Raw genomic sequence first — 19,225 nt, 5'->3', positions numbered from 1 at the left:
GGCCTCGCGCTGTTCTCCCGCGGCCGTCAGCCTCGTCCTGCTCGCCACAGTAAACATGATGAATGAATGGCGACTGTAGAACCCAAAAGCAGAATCCCGGACATTTTGGACGATCTCTAAATCCCTCGCAAACTCATCACGTAGGCTAGCTTTGTTGTTTTCATCTGCGCACTCTTACCGGTAGGCGTGGCCTCCTAAGGCAGTGAAGCAAGTGCATTCTGGGAGTTGTTGTCTTTCATCCACATAAGCCAAAAATACTTTTTCTGGCTTTTCTCAGTCTAGAAAGCTCCAAATTCAAACATTTCTTCACATTTCTTCTACTTAAATGACCTATTTTAAATACACATTCATCTTCCCAGAGGTGAAGTACCCCTTTAATAATAATGGCCAGTGCGGTGGCTGAGATATACATAAACTACCAACGTCCGTTGTCATGATTTTTGGAATGACTTATCGAGAGAGGAAAAAAATGAAGTTTTAGTCGCATAACATCGGTTAATGGAAACGTCGTCATTTCGCACTAGTTGTTTGTCGACATTTAGAGAAAAAATGTTTGCAAAAGTTTTGCGCAGATCTGTAATGGGAACGAGCCTAAGTGTACGACTGCTGGCCTTTTCTTGCAAGAAAATAAACCTCATCAAAGACTATTGGAAATGTTTGTCTCTTATTCAGTGATAGAATTTTGTTTGCCACCACAATATCAATCCCTAATAAAGTCCACTACTGTCCTAATTTGCCATGATTATTATTGGTGAGATACAAAATGTTATAAAAAAAATCTATCAATTTTCAAGGAAAGTTTTCATATAAATGTTTATTTTAAGCCATCAAAAGATAAAATGTATGACTGAAAAAAGTTTCTAATAATTTGATTTATTTAATAATAAACGTTTCATTAAAATGGTAAAATAAAATGTATAAAATACAACTTTTTATGAATATATTTTTTGGTATATGGAGTACATATTCATATTAATAAATATTTATACATTCATATTTTTGTAGTTTACTTAGATCTCATTTTTTCCAGTGTATTTGAAGCATTTTCAGTCATCATATAATCCCATATAAAGAACAACTGTACTTGATTTCCCACTTTATCTACGACATTTCACCACGAACTGCTTTCATCAGTTTATTAAATCGGTCTCAAGATGTTGCTCTATGTGAACAGGTTTGAATTAACCACTCAAATGAAAGGCCAAACAGTCGAGGCGCTGTGTTATAAAACGGCATCATCTACGGTCCACTTACCAGCGTACTTTGTCGCAAGTCTGAGTGGCTCCAAAAGGGGACCCTGACACCATGGGTACCTGGATGTTCAACTGGTTTTTCCCCATCACTATGTCCAGCTTCTCCACTAAACCTCGACAGGTGGCCTCAAGAACCTGCAGCTTCGCCTCCATGCTGTCCAGCCGCTGGCAGATCGCCTGACTGATGGATATCAGCATCGACTGGGAGCGCACGCATAGACAAATACAGAAAAAAGTATTTGTCAGTCCATAAGCTGTTTATATTCTGTACCAGATGAATTGATCATCTCTATTGGCAATGTTAAGACGCTACCTTAATAGTTGTTTCTTGACTAATTTCAATCCTTGCTCGTTTCCTTCCTGGTTGATCAGTGTCTTCATTATTGTCCAGGATATCTAGTTTCATCAAAAAAGCACAGCAGAAAATCACAAACTGGATTTTGGTCAATACCGATAATCGAGAACTCTTTATATTTGAAAGCCATTAACCGATATATTGGCCGATTAAATCTAAATCCAAATTTGATATGACTTTTGAGCGCCTGATTACAAAAACGAAAGTCTCACCATTAAAAGTCATGTCCCAAGCACATGATTATAATTTTATGGAGCTTATATAGCAGACTTGCGCTGCACATGCCGCACTTAACTGTATAAGTGATTCCAATCATATTTCAAGCAAATCAAAACCATCATGGTGCATGTGAAGTGTCTCAGCTGAAGGAAATAATACATTATTTATCAGCTTTAAGACATCAGCCGAATTTTCTTATCGGGCCGATAACGATAACATTAAAAATGAACATGTATCAGCCGATACCGATACGGTGGCCGATATATTGTGCATCCCTACCACAAACACTACCAGCATGACCCATTACGCAGGTGTTTCTCTGATTTCGAGGAGGACTGACCTGTTTGGTGTCCTTCGTGATTCAAATCCGCCACTGCGATCTGGACTATCTCCACCAAATCCTGCTCTGACATCATTCAAACCTGCATTTCAGAAAGATGTCATTGGTAAACTTGGGGCGGCTTGCGTTGTATCATTTAGGGTTATTATAGTCAACTGAAACCATTAAAAAAAAGTTACCTGAAATTTATATATATACACAAATATATTAAAACCTTTTTTTTCCAGATAGTTTCCTAAGCAACATTTCTTTCTTTTTTTATTACGTTTAACTTGATGTATTAAAACAACTTAAACTAAAACTAAAATAAACATGAATAAAAACTAACCAGACATATTTAAACTAATAAAAATGTTAAAAACACACAACAAAATTACTAAAACTTGATCTAAAATTAAAATGAAAAAAATATTATCGATAGTAAAATAACACTGATATCAATTATTTGCTAATTCGTTATTGGGAGGGAATATGTATTATTAAAGAAACTCTGCATTTTCAAAGACAGTGTTTTTAATATATTTTATATTCAAGACACCACAAGATAAAATATTGGATGTTTGCAGACACCATTGTGTCCTTGCAACAAAAAAACAAAAGAAAACCCTGACAGCTGGGAGCCCCTGAGGGGGGATGTGGTACTGAAGGTGACCTCACTTGTTGTTTCCATTTTATTTTGTTGCATAGGCCTATTTCATTTCACAAAAGATTAATTGCAATTTTGTTGAAGACACTTAAAAAAATAAAAAATAAAAAATATATTTTTTTATAATTTAAATAATTAAATAAATAATTAAATAAATATAAAAAAATACATTATTAAATAAATATTCTAACTAAAATAATATTTAACAGAAAAAAATTCAAATGAATACAATAAAATATTTTATAATAAATATTTAAATAGAAATTTTAATAATAAAACTAGTGCCTGGTACACATTCTCTTTCAGATCTATTCCCACTAGTAGCATCTTTAAGATATGCATTTCATTTTTAAATAGTTCAGGAATAAAATAGGCAATTTTGAGCAAAACTCCAAAAATGTATAATCACTATATAGTTTAGATTTATAGAAATATAAAATATTTTTGTATTTTGTAAAAAAAAAAATGTTTTATATATATATACCATGTGTGTGTGTATTAAGTATATATACATTAGTATTGTAGTGAATAAAAAAAAAAGTTTCTGTTTGTTTATATATATTAAAATGAATTTAATAACTATTCTGAAAAGTCATTGCTGTAGTAAAAAAGTCCTGTGGTGCCATTGGACAGTCGTCCTGATATCGTGGCATGATAGTATAGTAATACCATGGTACTTTGACTGAAATTCATGTCCCAGGGTATTTGATATTCTTATGTCCAAAATACAAGGTAGTGCCTTTGTAGGTAGTACTTTTTTATAAGCATGGATTACCACATTTACTAGCAATATTTGCTCAATAAACCATAGCATGAAGGCATGTCCATATTGTGGTACTTTTACGATGTACATGCATGATTCTCGATTAATGAAACTGCTGCTGAGATTATAACTAACGTTAGGTTAATTTAGTTCAACTCTAGTTAAGCACTGTGTTTGGACAAACAAAAAAACAAGGACGCTCCGGGATTTAAAAAAAAGAAATCATAAAACATTCATTGTAAAGACGCAAACCGTTGACCAGTTTAATTATAGGGCCAGTGCTTTAATCCAGTTAGCACACTGCAGCTAACCTGCTCATGTAGCCTCGGCTAGCTAACGAACAGCTCAAAACAACAGCAGCGAAACGCATCTAGGCCTCATTTGTGCCCTTCATAGCACGCAAGACACAGTTGACAAGAAAACAGCAGAAAAATTGTTATTTCTTTAATGCACAGCGCCATATTTTGGACGCGCGCGGAGAGCTGGAGGTGTCGCGTGTCAGAATGGTTTATATTACCGTGTGAATGATGAATTCTCGTGTTGTTTGTGAGGATTCCGATAATGGCGTCCTTCCTCGCGAGAGAAAAACCCGAGCATTGAGCGCCGCTCGCCGTTCTCACTGCGCATGCGCGTAGACTGTGGCAGTGTTCAGTACTGCAGCCGTTATAGGACGAACCAATACTCTTTGCCAACACACAGCAAGTTTGAAAGTTTATGATTTCTTTTTTTTTTTTTTTTGAGCTCACATCTAAAGGTTTTCTGCCTCTGAATAAGTATTTGCGTTCAAATTATGTAAATCTTGTATTTATGTAAATTATGTAAACCGACATTATTTACATGTGCCATGACTTTTTGGACATGCACAGAAAAAAAGCAAACATTGACTGCAACATTATCAATACAGATTTTGTTGGTTTTCTCTTGTTTTTGCATGTTCATAATTTCCTTAACAGCCCGGCCAAAAATTACGTCCACACAATTTGGCATGTTTCATTGTGTTATTATTACAAATAAAACAATGGACTCCAACAGTAGTGCAGTGGTGCCTGGAGAAGTGGGTATACTCTTAATTTATGCGAATTTCTTTTTTAAAGTGGCCCAGCAAAGGATGAACGCCCTGTGTTATAAACAGTGACATGTAAGACTAGTCTTGCATATTTAGTTCATGCCAAAATGATACAGGTAGGGCTGCGAAAGGTGGAGGGTTCCTGAAAGCGTTCTGCAACTTCAGAAAATGCACAAAGTATTTGAAGGTTAAGCATGCCAGCTCATTGGGTACTGATATAGCAGAAACCAATCAGCTGCCTGTGCTGATTGCTGTTGATATTTGAAATCACCAAAACAAACAGGATCACACCCTGATCTTGATAGCTCCACCCCCAAATTCACGTACACGCTATGCGTGAGTGGCGCATAGTGGACCTCCCCCCTCATGAGTGGACACGCCCCTTACTGCTGATTGGCTGCATGTGTGTTTTGGTGCTCAGTCTGATCCACTTTCAACAGCGTTTCTCAGAATATGCTTAGTGCACCTTTACGCACCTATCAACCTATGCCATCTAGAGTTTCATGACAGAATTTTTATTTGTTTTTGGGTACTATTCCTATAAGCTTCAAGATTAAATTTAAATCTAAATCTTTCTAGCATACTTAACCTTTTACGTGTACGCGAGATTCAGTGTACTACGTCATCGGAAGAGTGCTTTGGACAAGCAGGTTGCACATGCGCATTTAATTTATCCACAAGGTGGCAACCGTGCCCTGGGGGCGACGATTTACAAGGTAGTCGAAGAAAAACTACATAAACAGAACAGTCTTGACTTTTAAAAACAAAGCAAAAATTATTTTTAAAACAAAGCAAATGTGGCTGTGATAATAATACACTATTTTATAAAGTGCCTTTAAAAGCAGCTTCTCAAAGCACTGTACACAATATAAGCAATACAATTGAATAAATAACTAAATAAACATCAACAAAATAATTAAATAAACATCAACAAGCAAATGCAAGTTTAAAAAAGAAAGAAGTCTATAATGTATTATGTGAATGCTAGGTCAAAGAGATGTGTCTTTAATCTAGATTTGAACTGACAGAGTGTGTCTGCTTCCTGGACAATGTTAGGAAGACTGTTCCAACGTTTTGGTGCTAAATAGGAAAAGGATCTACCGCCAGCAGTCGATTTTGATATTCTAGGTATTATCAACTGGCCGGAATTTTGAGATCGCAATAGACGTGAAGGACTATAATGAGTTAAGAGCTCGCTCAAGTACTGCAGAGCTAAACCATTTAGTGCTTTGTAAGTAATCAGCAATATTTGAAAATGTATACAATGTTTAATAGGCAGCCAATGCAGTGTTGACAGAACAGGGCTAATATGGTCATACTTCCTGGTTCTGGTAAGAACTTGAGCTGCTGCGTTTTGAACTAGCTGTAGTTTGTTTATTAAGCGTGCAGTGCAACCACCCAGTAGAGCATTACAATAATCTAGCCTTGATGTCATGAACGCATGAACTAATTGTTCCGCATTTGTCATTGAGAGCATATGACGTAATTTAGATATATTTTTAAGATGGAAAAATGCGGTTTTACAGATACTAGACACGTGACTTTCAAATGAAAGATTGGTATCAAAGAGCACACCCAGGTTCCTAACCGACGACGAAGACTTAACAGAGCAGCCATCAAGTGTTAGACAGTATTCTAGGTTATTACGTGAGGACGTTTTTTGTCCAATAATTAGAATCTCTGTTTTTTCAGAATTAAGTAGTAGGAAATTATTAGTCATCCAATTTTTTATATCAGCTATGCATTCCGTTAATTTTGTGAATTGTTAAGTTTCATCTGGGCGTGAAGAAATATAGAGCTGAGTATCATCAGCATAACAGTGAAAACTAATGCCATGCTTCCTAATGATATCTCCTAAGGGTAGCATGTACAGAGTGAACAGCAACGGTCCTAGTACTGAGCCTTGTGGTACGCCATACTGAACTTGATCGATAAGACATCTCTTCATTTACTGCTACAAACTGATAACGGTCAGTTAAGTATGATTTAAACCATGCTAATGCAATTCCACTAATGCCAACATAATTTTCGAGTCTATTTAAAGGAGTCATAACCTGCAAATTTCACTTTTCCACGAGAATCAATGTATGTTATGATTGCATAATGATTATACACTGGCCGGGAAGCCGATATTTAAAAGTGAAGCGTTTGTTTACCTCAGGGTTTGTAAAATAGCCCACGTGCACGCGCACTAAAAAACGAGATTTTGATTTCAGCCCCGTCTTGACGTCAAGACGGGGCAGGATATACCATATATGGACACCGCAGCAGGAAGCCCGCCCTTCACCTCTCCCCCTCATATTCAGTTCAGTCACGAAAGATGGAGAAACCGAGTGCACACTTGAGTTGCTCTGTGGTTGACTGCCAGAAACAACATGCAAATGTGTTTTCTATACCAAAAACGGACCAAACTATCAGGGACCAGTGGATAAAATTCATTTTTAATGACGCTGTCCCAGCAACACTTTCAACTGGCTTATTGTTCGCTGTCTGCGCTAAACATTTTACGCCGGAATCATTCACAAATTTGGCCCAATATCAGGCGAAGTTGGCCACGAAGCTCCGTTTGAAAAAAGGTGCCATTCCAACCATCAGGGACTTGCCAGAAATTGAAACGGTAAGACTGTTTTTATTGCTCTACTGTGTGTAACAAACAGCAGCTAACTACTAATGCGGCTATTGTATGTAACGTTAGCTTCGAGGTAAACACGGGGAATGGACTCTACGAATGCTAGCCATATCTTTCCACTTTGTTTTACACTACAGTAGTGACGGTACAAGAGTCCATGCTCAGTGTCTAAAACTGTAACTGAAAATGATACAGCTATATTTTCATCGAATTGTATATTATATAACTATGACAACATATCATTGTATTGATTTTTGTATAGAATAGATAAGGATAGATAAATAAAACAAACAAACAGTCAAGTAATAAGAAACTTATAGAAAAACATCACGTTACATGTCTGTAGAAGAAAAATATTAAATGTCTAAAAAACCAGAACGTGAAACAAGGCAAAAACACCACATGATAGCAAATGTTGATCTCAATAACCACTGTAAGCTGATAAAAAAATTTGACTACATCTCCGTTAATGTAATCTACATTAAATAAAAGGTAAACCTATTTGGGAGAAATTAGCAACAAATGTTTTAGCTCGTTAGTCAAAATGATTCAGAGACATCTTGATGTAGACGTCCTTCCATCGACTCCACATCTTCCCTTTCCAGCTCAGGTTCAGAGTCTGGCTCAAACATATACGGTTGAATTCCGTAGGTCGCGGCCAGGTCGGGTTCATTGACAACTTGCGCCATGATGTCAGTTTGTAATGATGCTGAAGTTACCTGCGGTGTCAACCCCCCTCCTTCCTGCAACCAATCAATGCGCCCCTCATTTGCATTATTAAAATGACCGTCCACGACAGCCAAAACATCGCATCAGATCTCGCGAGACAATAATGCCTTCAGAAATAAAGGTTTTAGGAGCTCTGTTTTTATTTTTTTTCCACTTTTATTTTTTAGAAGGGCATGAAAGACTATAATACAGCAGTAGGTATCCAAATTAAGACTAGGTTATGACTCCTTTAAAAGAATGTTGTGGTCGATAGTGTCAAATGCAGCACTAAGATCGAGTAACACTAATAGCGAGATACAACCATGATCGGATGATAAGAGCAAATCATTTGTGACTCTAATGAGAGCTGTCTCAGTACTATGGTACGGTCTAAATCCTGACTGGAAATCCTCGCAGATATCATTTCTTTCTAAAAAGGAACATAGTTGTGAGGATACTGCCTTTTCTAGTATCTTTGACAGAAAAGATTCGAGAACGGCCTGTAATTGAATAATTCTGTATAGGATCAAGTTGCGTTTTTTTAACAAGCGGTTTAATCATAGCCAGCTTAAAAGTTTTCGGTACATATCCTAATGACAAAGATGAATTAATGATATTAAGAAGAGGATCTGTGACCTCTGGAAGCATCTCTTTCAGTAGCTGAGTCGGTATAGGGTCTAACATACATGTTGTCGATTTAGATGATTTAACGAGTTTAGTAAATTCTTCCTCTCCTATAGCAACGAATGAATCTCACTTTTCTTCAAGGAGACTACAATGCCCTGCCTGATGCGATACTGTAGTAGATGGTTGCATAGTTATCATTTTCTCCCTGATATTATCAATATTGTTAGTAAAGTAGTTAGTTAATAATGTCATTACTGCTGTGTTGCTTGGAAACGTTTGGGGTTGAGGATGTATTTTTCGTTAGTTTAGCCACTATTTCAAATAAATACCTAGGGTTTTGTTTATTTTCTTCTAATAGGTTTGAAAAATAAGCAGATCTAGCAGCTTTTAAGGCCTCTCTGTATGCAATCTAACTCTAACTAGTTTCTGTCCCTGGTTGAACTTCGCATCGCTTCAGTTGTTGAGTCACGAGCCAGTTATGCCATCTGGATACAAATGTTTTGATCGGGGGAATGCACGTTGTAAATCGTTTCTGTACAAATGATTTGCCGTCACACGTAAACAGTAGGTCGCACATTACGTGCAGATTGCACACAGAATCATTAAGAACCTATCGTTAACACTGTCCTGCAGTTTATCTACAAAAATCGCGTAGAATCTTACATTTTTAGCATAAATGTATTTTTATCTTTGAAGTAATTTTAAACCCACAACTTCACTATTTTTTTTTTTTTTTTTTTCTGATTCTGAATGAACAAAGTCGGCAGCTTGTGACCCATATCCATAGAAATGCCGAAAATAAACTGTCATGTTGAGGGTTCCTACGCAGCTTGGAAAGTAATTTTGATTGAGAAATTTCAGGTTTAAAAAAAAAAGAAGTAAAAAAAAAGATGCAAGCAGTGTGTTTCACGCCAAGAGTTTAGTAATCCTTAAGTGAAACACAATTATGCAAAGCTTTGTCTTTTACCATATGCCGTCTCTTTTGAACTTCACTAAATGAACTTCCCAGACAGTCAAAATTGTTCTAAACGCGAAACTGCTATCTTTGCTCGGCCACTTAAACTTCAGATGTGCATAATCCTGCAAGGATTTCATCTCTCTCCTCCTTTTCCTTGCGTCTTTGATTAACGCACAAGAAGACGAGCATCGGCCCGCCAAGCCCCACTCTCCTCCTCCCTTTGTTCAGCCACACACCACAGGAGCTCAGTTTCTCCAGGTAAGTTTCTCCACTGCCGCAGCAGTGATGTTTCCTCTGCTCCTGCAGGAACTCTGTTTCTCTGGCTAATCCTCTCCACTGTCGCAGCAGTGAAGTCTCCTCTGCTCTCACAGGAGCTCTGTTTCTCTAGCTAATCTTGTCTACTGCCGCAGCAGTGATGTCTCCTCTGCTCCCACAGGAGCTCTGTTTCTCTGGCTATTTTCTCCACTGCCGCAGCAGTGATGTCTCCTCTGCTCCTGCAGGAACTCTGTTTCTCTGGCTAATCCTCTCCACTGTCGCAGCAGTGATGTCTCCTCTGCTCCCACAGGAGCTCTGTTTCTCTGGCTAATTTTCTCTACTGCTATAGCAGTGATGTCTCCTCTGCTCCAGCAGAAGCTCTATTTCTCTGGCTAATTTTTTCTACTGCCGCAGCTGTGATGTCTCCTGTGCAGTACCTCTCTATTCAGAATGAATATTCACGTAACTCACCTGTTAAAACCCCTACGCAATTCCTCTTTCTGTCCAGCCTCTTTCTCTGTCCAGCGAGCATTGGTCTCCCAGCGGACATTGCACGCATCTATGTTTCCTCTTTCTCTGTCCAGCAAGCATTGGTCACATAGACAAATCCAATAAACCTGTGACATGCTTTTGGTTCCAGAAACACCTCAAATCTGTTCTCCAACAGTCAGGCATTCCAACAAGAATTTCTCAAGTTACTCTTTCCATATTGGGGCAGCAACTTCAGCAGCCCAAAAAGGCATCTCCCAACAGCAGGTCCAAGCTCTTGGGAGATGGTCCTCAGATGCTTTCCAAAGCTATATCAGGACCAACCGGTTCCACATTAAAAAAGCCCACCAAACCCTCATTGATTAAAACCCCCTGGGTCGTCCACCTGGGGTCTCTCTCTTTCCGCCCAGCATCCAGCAAGCATTTGGTCTCCCAGCGGACGCAGCGAGAAATCTCTTGGTCAAACACGTTTTTTCTCTTTCCTGTTTTCTCTTTTACGTCCAGCAAGCATTTGGTCTCACAAAAGATGCAATAAGAACTCCCCGGTAGAGCAAATAGGATTTTCTCTCTTCCGTCCAGCGAGCATTGGTCTCACAGCGGATGTAGCGAGAAAATCTACCAGTCGAGTACTCATTTTCCTCTTTCCTGTTTCCTCTTTCGTCCAGCGAGCATTTGGTTTCACAGCGGACACAGCGAGAACTTTCCCGGTAGAGCACTTACGTTTTCTCTTCCGTCCAGTGAGCATTTGGTCTCACAGCGGACGCAGTGAGAAAATCTCCCGGTTGAGTACTCATTTTTCTCTTTCCTGTTTCCTCTTTCGTCCAGCAAGCATTTGGTCTCACAGCAGACGCAGTGTGAGAATCTCCCGGTTGAGTACTTATTTTCCTCTTTCCTGTTTCCTCTTTTGTCCAGCGAGCATTTGGTCTCACAGCGGACGCAGCGAGAACTTTCCCGGTAGAGCACTTACGTTTTCTCTTCTGTCCAGCGAGCATTTGGTCTCACAGCGGACGCAACGAGAACTTTACCGTATGCACAGACCGGATTTGTCACTGCCATAAACTGCTCCCATCAAGAAAGGCGCAAACTCTCCCGATTGGTCGTTCCAAATTACAACTACTCCCCGTTCGCATACCAGCAGGGCCCGTCAGTCCGGCGCAGTGAGCCGCCATCACAGGCCCTCCTGGTCAAGCATCCAGGCCCCTTCTCGAGATGCCAGCCCGCCAAACTCGGCACTCATTTGGGGGGTCTTTAGTCCGGCGGCTGTCCTCTGCTCTTTAGCCTTTTGGGGGGAGTACTCTGGGTTTGGGCCGAACTCCGAGCTCGGAGCCCTCCCCCCGGACAGCACGCCAAATACGCATTAAACTTTACCCCCTCAAATTGTATGTAAGTGTGAACTCGTGAAAGGGCCTGAGTGTGCTCGTTGTACCACGGCGTTGGACTATTTTCTTTAATCTTCTTTAAGCGCAAAGGAGCAACTGTGTCTAAAGTGCTGGAAAAGAGAGAGTTCAAAGTTTCTGTCGCAATATCTAGTTCTTCTAAGCTATCTGGGATGCTGAGATGATGAAACTGATTAGAAAGATTATTAATAAAGCAATCTTTAGTGGCGGAAGTGATAGGTCGAACATATTTGTAACAAGGAGTCGACTTTGCAGCCTTGGCTAAATTAAGTTTACACGAGACTAGATAATGATCTGAGATGTCATCGCTCGGCTGCAGAATTTCAACGGCATCAACATTTATTCCATGTGATAATATTAGATCTAGACTCTAGAGTATGATTATACAAGAATGAGTCCTGACACGTGTTGTCTAACTCCAATAGAGTTCAGAATGTCTTTAAATGCCAATCCCAATGCATCTTTTTCGTTATCTACAATACATGTATATTAAAATCACCAACAATTAGTACTTTATCTGCAGCCAATACTAACTCTATCAAAGAATTTGCTGATTTTCTATCAAAGTCTTTATGGTGCCCTGGTGGCCTGTATACAGTAGCCAGCACAAATGTTAAACGTGATTTATCATTTACACTAGATAGTGTTACATTTAGCAACAACACTTCAAAAGAATTATATTTAAAACCCTAGTGTCTGAGGGTGAAGCTCACCAGCCTCAGTGTCTTACAGCGCCGGGCCCAGTATCTTAGGCCCCATCCACACTACTGCGTTTTAGTTTAGAAACGGAGAATTAAACCGAATACGATCTCCGTCCACACCAGCGTTTTAGCTGCGTATTAGAATTGATCTCCGTCCACATTAAAACGACTGAAAACGCGGATCACGTGACCATTCACCAACACTGGGCATGCGCGTGCCGGTGTAAACCTAGAGACTTTCAAACATAGACTGTAAAAAAATGCTTTCAAACATCAAAATGTCATTTTTTAATATGTATTTGTGTCAAAATGACATACATCTTTTCCTATTCTATTTTGCCTGGAAACGCTTCCAACACGCTTGTGTGTCGCATGAAAAATAGGCGTCGGTTCTATTTCTAACATGTACGCGTTTACCGTAAGAAACTGTTCCAGCGGGTGGAGTTTACTGGTACTGAATATTACCTGTGTATATGTCACAGGCCGGGGCCACCCCTAACTTGCGTACCGCCCCTGAGGAGCGGACCGTAAACACGAGGGAGGCAGACACAAAAGGCAAGTGCAAAAAGTCTCTTTATTTAATTAAAACATCTCTTTAAGACAATTACTGTAGTAGCTTCGACGTTCACCTCAACAGGATTCAACGCAGACGACAGAGAGGTGAGTATGCTTCACAGCTTTAGCGTGCTCTTCACTGGACTCAGACGGAGAGGAGGGTACGTATACTTCACAGCTTTAGCGTGCTCTTCACTGGACTCAGACGGAGAGGAGGGTACGTATACTTCACAGCTTTAGCGTGCTCTTCACTGGACTCAGACGGAGAGGAGGGTACGTATACTTCACAGCTTTAGCGTGCTCTTCACTGGACTCAGACGGAGAGGAGGGTACGTATACTTCACAGCTTTAGCGTGCTCTTCACTGGACTCAGACGGAGAGGAGGGTACGTATAACGCACAGCTTTAGCAGGCTCTTCAAGCTTTAGCAGACTCTTCACTGGACTCAGACAGAGAATGGAGAGTACGTATAACGCACAGCTTTAGCAGGCTCTTCAAGCTTTAGCAGACTCTTCACTGGACTCAGACAGAGAATGGAGAGTACGTATAACTCACAGCTTTAGCAGGCTCTTCAAGCTTTAGCAGACTCTTCACTGGACTCAGACAGAGAATGGAGAGTACGTATAACTCACAGCTTTAGCAGGCTCTTCAAGCTTTAGCAGGCTCTTCACTGGACTCAGACAGAGAATGGAGAGTACGTATACCGCACAGCTTTGGCAGGCTCTTCAAGCTTTAGCAGACTCTTCACTGGACTCAGACAGAGAATGGAGAGTACGTATACTGCACAGCTTTAGCAGGCTCTTCAAGCTTTAGCAGACTCTTCACTGGACTCAGACAGAGAATAGAGGGTACGTATAACGCACAGCTTTGGCAGGCTCTTCAAGCTTTAGCAGACTCTTCACTGGACTCAGACAGAGAATGGAGGGTACGTATACTGCACAGCTTTAGCAGGCTCTTCAAGCTTTAGCAGGCTCTTCACTGGACTCAGACAGAGAATAGAGGGTACGTATAACGCACAGCTTTGGCAGGCTCTTCAAGCTTTAGCAGACTCTTCACTGGACTCAGACAGAGAATGGAGGGTACGTATACTGCACAGCTTTAGCAGGCTCTTCAAGCTTTAGCAGACTCTTCACTGGACTCAGACAGAGAATGGAGAGTACGTATACCGCACAGCTTTAGCAGGCTCTTCAAGCTTTAGCAGACTCTTCACTGGACTCAGACAGAGAATGGAGGGTACGTATAACGCACAGCTTTAGCAGGCTCTTCAAGCTTTAGCAGACTCTTCACTGGACTCAGACAGAGAATGGAGGGTACGTATACCGCACAGCTTTGGCAGGCTCTTCAAGCTTTAGCAGACTCTTCACTGGACTCAGACAGAGAATGGAGAGTACGTATAACGCACAGCTTTAGCAGGCTCTTCAAGCTTTAGCAGACTCTTCACTGGACTCAGACAGAGAATGGAGGGTATGTATAGCAGGCTCTTCAAGCTTTAGCAGACTCTTCACTGGACTCAGACAGAGAATGGAGGGTATGTATAGCAGGCTCTTCAAGCTTTAGCAGACTCTTCACTGGACTCAGACAGAGAATGGAGAGTACGTATACCGCACAGCTTTGGCAGGCTCTTCAAGCTTTAGCAGACTCTTCACTGGACTCAGACAGAGAATGGAGAGTACGTATAACGCACAGCTTTAGCAGGCTCTTCAAGCTTTAGCAGACTCTTCACTGGACTCAGACAGAGAATGGAGAGTACGTATAACGCACAGCTTTAGCAGGCTCTTCAAGCTTTAGCAGGCTCTTCACTGGACTCAGACAGAGAATGGAGAGTACGTATAACGCACAGCTTTAGCAGGCTCTTCAAGCTTTAGCAGGCTCTTCACTGGACTCAGACAGAGAATGGAGGGTACGTATACCGCACAGCTTTGGCAGGCTCTTCAAGCTTTAGCAGACTCTTCACTGGACTCAGACAGAGAATGGAGGGTACGTATACCGCACAGCTTTGGCAGGCTCTTCAAGCTTTAGCAGACTCTTCACTGGACTCAGACAGAGAATGGAGAGTACGTATAACGCACAGCTTTAGCAGGCTCTTCAAGCTTTAGCAGGCTCTTCACTGGACTCAGACAGAGAATGGAGAGTACGTATAACGCACAGCTTTGGCAGGCTCTTCAAGCTTTAGCAGACTCTTCACTGGACTCAGACAGAGAATGGAGGGTACGTATAACGCACAGCTTTAGCAGGCTCTTCAAGCTTTAGCAGGCTCTTCACTGGACTCAGACAGAGAATGGAGGGTACGTATACTGCACAGCTTTAGCAGGCTCTTCAAGCTTTAGCAGGCTCTTCACTGGACTCAGACAGAGAATGGAGGGTACGTATACTGCACAGCTTTAGCAGGCTCTTCAAGCTTTAGCAGGCTCTTCACTGGACTCAGACAGAGAATGGAGGGTACGTATACTGCACAGCTTTAGCAGGCTCTTCAAGCTTTAGCAGGCTCTTCACTGGACTCAGACAGAGAATGGAGGGTACGTATACTGCACAGCTTTAGCAGGCTCTTCAAGCTTTAGCAGACTCTTCACTGGACTCAGACAGAGAATGGAGAGTACGTATAACGCACAGCTTTAGCAGGCTCTTCAAGCTTTAGCAGGCTCTTCACTGGACTCAGACAGAGAATGGAGGGTACGTATACCGCACAGCTTTGGCAGGCTCTTCAAGCTTTAGCAGACTCTTCACTGGACTCAGACAGAGAATGGAGGGTACGTATAACGCACAGCTTTAGCAGGCTCTTCAAGCTTTAGCAGGCTCTTCACTGGACTCAGACAGAGAATGGAGGGTACGTATACTGCACAGCTTTAGCAGGCTCTTCAAGCTTTAGCAGGCTCTTCACTGGACTCAGACAGAGAATGGAGGGTACGTATAACGCACAGCTTTAGCAGGCTCTTCAAGCTTTAGCAGGCTCTTCACTGGACTCAGACAGAGAATGGAGAGTACGTATACCGCACAGCTTTGGCAGGCTCTTCAAGCTTTAGCAGACTCTTCACTGGACTCAGACAGAGAATGGAGAGTACGTATAACGCACAGCTTTAGCAGGCTCTTCAAGCTTTAGCAGGCTCTTCACTGGACTCAGACAGAGAATGGAGGGTACGTATACCGCACAGCTTTGGCAGGCTCTTCAAGCTTTAGCAGACTCTTCACTGGACTCAGACAGAGAATGGAGGGTACGTATAACGCACAGCTTTAGCAGGCTCTTCAAGCTTTAGCAGGCTCTTCACTGGACTCAGACAGAGAATGGAGGGTACGTATACTGCACAGCTTTAGCAGGCTCTTCAAGCTTTAGCAGGCTCTTCACTGGACTCAGACAGAGAATGGAGAGTACGTATAACGCACAGCTTTAGCAGGCTCTTCAAGCTTTAGCAGGCTCTTCACTGGACTCAGACAGAGAATGGAGGGTACGTATAACGCACAGCTTTAGCAGGCTCTTCAAGCTTTAGCAGGCTCTTCACTGGACTCAGACAGAGAATGGAGAGTACGTATACTGCACAGCTTTGGCAGGCTCTTCAAGCTTTAGCAGACTCTTCACTGGACTCAGACAGAGAATGGAGGGTACGTATAACGCACAGCTTTAGCAGGCTCTTCAAGCTTTAGCAGACTCTTCACTGGACTCAGACAGAGAATGGAGAGTACGTATAACGCACAGCTTTAGCAGGCTCTTCAAGCTTTAGCAGGCTCTTCACTGGACTCAGACAGAGAATGGAGAGTACGTATAACGCACAGCTTTAGCAGGCTCTTCAAGCTTTAGCAGACTCTTCACTGGACTCAGACAGAGAATGGAGGGTACGTATAACGCACAGCTTTAGCAGGCTCTTCAAGCTTTAGCAGGCTCTTCACTGGACTCAGACAGAGAATGGAGAGTACGTATACCGCACAGCTTTTAGCTTCTCCCGCAACGGGATTCAAACAGAGAGAGGAGCGAGCATTTTCAACCACGTCAACGGGCTTTCACAGCTTCTAACGTCTTCTGCAATGGGATTTAAACAGAGAGAGAGGTGAGTATTTTCTAGCATGCATCAACGGGCTTTCACAGCTTTTAGCGTCTTCACAGCTTTTAGCATCTCCCGCAACGGGATTCAAACAGAGAGAGATGTGATTATTTTGACTAGAACCACCAATGCCTTCCACAGTTCGCTCCCACACTCGTGCTTCACTGCAACCCACACAAGTAATCACACGTGTATATATATATATATATATAAAGCACTGCAAATCTCACAACTCACAGAAAGGGCGCAGGCATGAGGTCTCGTCCACTACTCGCTGATGTTGAGCTGATAATCCGGCCAGAGTTTGACAACTATCTCACCCAAGGTGCTGACCTCACTTTAGCTTCTCACTTTCTCCTTCAGCCCATCCTTCTCCTTGCCCGGGTCCAAATCTCTCTCTTCTCCTTCCACACAACTCACTCGACTTCCTCGACTGCATACCTGCCAAAGCATGAGAAAAACCTTCTCCCAAAACTGCTTAAGCTTTTTCCGAGTCGCCCAAGTCGTCCGATTTTAGGTAGCTTTGATCTGGAAAATATACAGAACAAGCATGAAGATGGACTGACAAGCACTCAACAATAAATGGTTCTAATAAACCCATAATGACCAGAATCCTACTGTATGTATGCATGTTTGTGGGTGTATGTGATCTGTGCATGCATTTGATCAACAACTGTTTGCCAACAACACAGGTCTGCATGTGCTTGTGAGTGTGTGTTCAGCATATTTACCTCGTCTCTGTGAGTGGCAGCTGTTTGACACACTCTTCGTCAGTCCAGTCCCCTGACTCCTCAAAACACACAAACACATTTCTAAGCATTTTCAATCTCTCATACATATACAAAACTAAAGAATTAGCCTATCTATTATCATGTTCACTCTTAAACACTAGCAATGACTAATAATTTCATATAATTATTTTTATAATGACAGATTCAATTTCATAAACCCAAGTCACATACAGATGCCACCATCATTTGAAACATACACTTATAACACAGTATAAACTCACTGCTCTGTTGCTGATGGATGCATGAGGGTACATGTTCGGCAGCAGATGATTCAGGTTGTTCAGCAGGTGCTCTGTCAAAGCATTACACAGTCCCTGTTCCTCCATCATGGTGGGGCCGAGAGGAACGCTGCACACACAGATAACAAACGTGTCACACCCATCTTTCTTTTATGATTGACTGCTCCATCAGACTGGTCTCTGTGTGTCTCATAGGATCCTGAAAACTTGTGCATGTAATTCTTGAAACCTCAGTACTTGAGTTACATTGTAATGTGCTTTGGAGTACAGACTCTATCAGCTGAACACACAAACACTTACTGAAAGATGGTAGGTCCAAAAACTATTGACAAGTTCTTGGATGTCATATGATTTAGAAGACTCTCAGCTGCCACACGGGACAGAAAGTACAACACGTAGCAGAGGACGTTAAAATGTTCCTCCGGAAGACTGTTCAGGATCATCCTCACAGCCTGATTCAGATCTTCCTCTTTTGAATCTGCAAGATACAATGAAGAAGGTTCAATCAGATTTGATGAATCAATTTTGTTGTGCAGCAAGTACCCAAAGTGTTCACTCCTCACCACCGCAGCTTCACCTACCCCTGAACACCTTCAGTAGTTGTGTCCTGTGTGACTCTGGAATAAGTCCACCAGGCAACTCCCTGAGGAAAAGTTTAGATAAGGAGGCAAGAGTAGGAATATCCCCACTGTCAAACTCCGGAAAGCCTCCTTGATCAAAAGCTTTCCTTAACTCCTGGCAGAGTTTCACTTTCCCGCTAACTCTGAACAGGCCACTCTGACTGAGACCTAAACACAAACACACATTTTAGAAATACACATAATCTCAGCATACGTGGAGACTGAGGAACAGTGTCAAACACACTCACCATGCTTCTCCACAAACTCCACTATGTGCATGAGCGCAAGAGGAAGACCCTGCCTCATCTGTCCACTCTTCCTCAGGCCGATCAGAGGCACACCAAACACATCCTTCTGTGTTTCCACCTGCACAAAAATTCAGAAACAAAATCAGGACGGTTTACTAGGAAATGTAGGCTACTGTACAGGACAAGACTGCAAAAGAAAATAACTTTACAGGAAGCTGTCTACCAAGTGTGCATTTTAAAGGATGTATAGTCAGGAAATTTTACATTTACAATAGCATTTCTTCATGTGGACTAAAGTCACACTTACACCAATTTACGGTTTGTCGTTTGTTAATT

The 19,225-nt window shown here is 41.5% G+C and overlaps 1 protein-coding gene across 2 annotated transcripts in view; it reads right to left on the bottom strand.

Moving 5' to 3' along the window:
- Nucleotides 1-4,206, bottom strand: part of banp (BTG3 associated nuclear protein) — a 51,513-nt gene extending 47,307 nt beyond the window's left edge. For both annotated transcript variants that reach the window (XM_084397602.1, XM_084397603.1), the window contains exons 1-4: nt 4,094-4,206; nt 2,168-2,249; nt 1,567-1,649; nt 1,255-1,454 (exon numbers count right to left, since the gene is read on the bottom strand). In XM_084397602.1, the coding sequence (XP_084253728.1) occupies nt 1,255-1,454; nt 1,567-1,649; nt 2,168-2,243 (359 nt within the window). In that variant the 5' untranslated portion in view covers nt 2,244-2,249; nt 4,094-4,206. The remainder of the gene's footprint in view (nt 1-1,254; nt 1,455-1,566; nt 1,650-2,167; nt 2,250-4,093) is intronic.
- Nucleotides 4,207-19,225: the final 15,019 nt, after the last annotated feature.

The sequence above is a fragment of the Rutilus rutilus genome (assembly GCF_951802725.1).
Source record: "Rutilus rutilus genome assembly, chromosome: 23".
NCBI classification, from domain to species: Eukaryota; Metazoa; Chordata; class Actinopteri; order Cypriniformes; family Leuciscidae; genus Rutilus; species Rutilus rutilus.
Note: the sequence above shows the minus strand (reverse complement) of the source record. Positions and strands in the feature narration are given on the sequence as shown.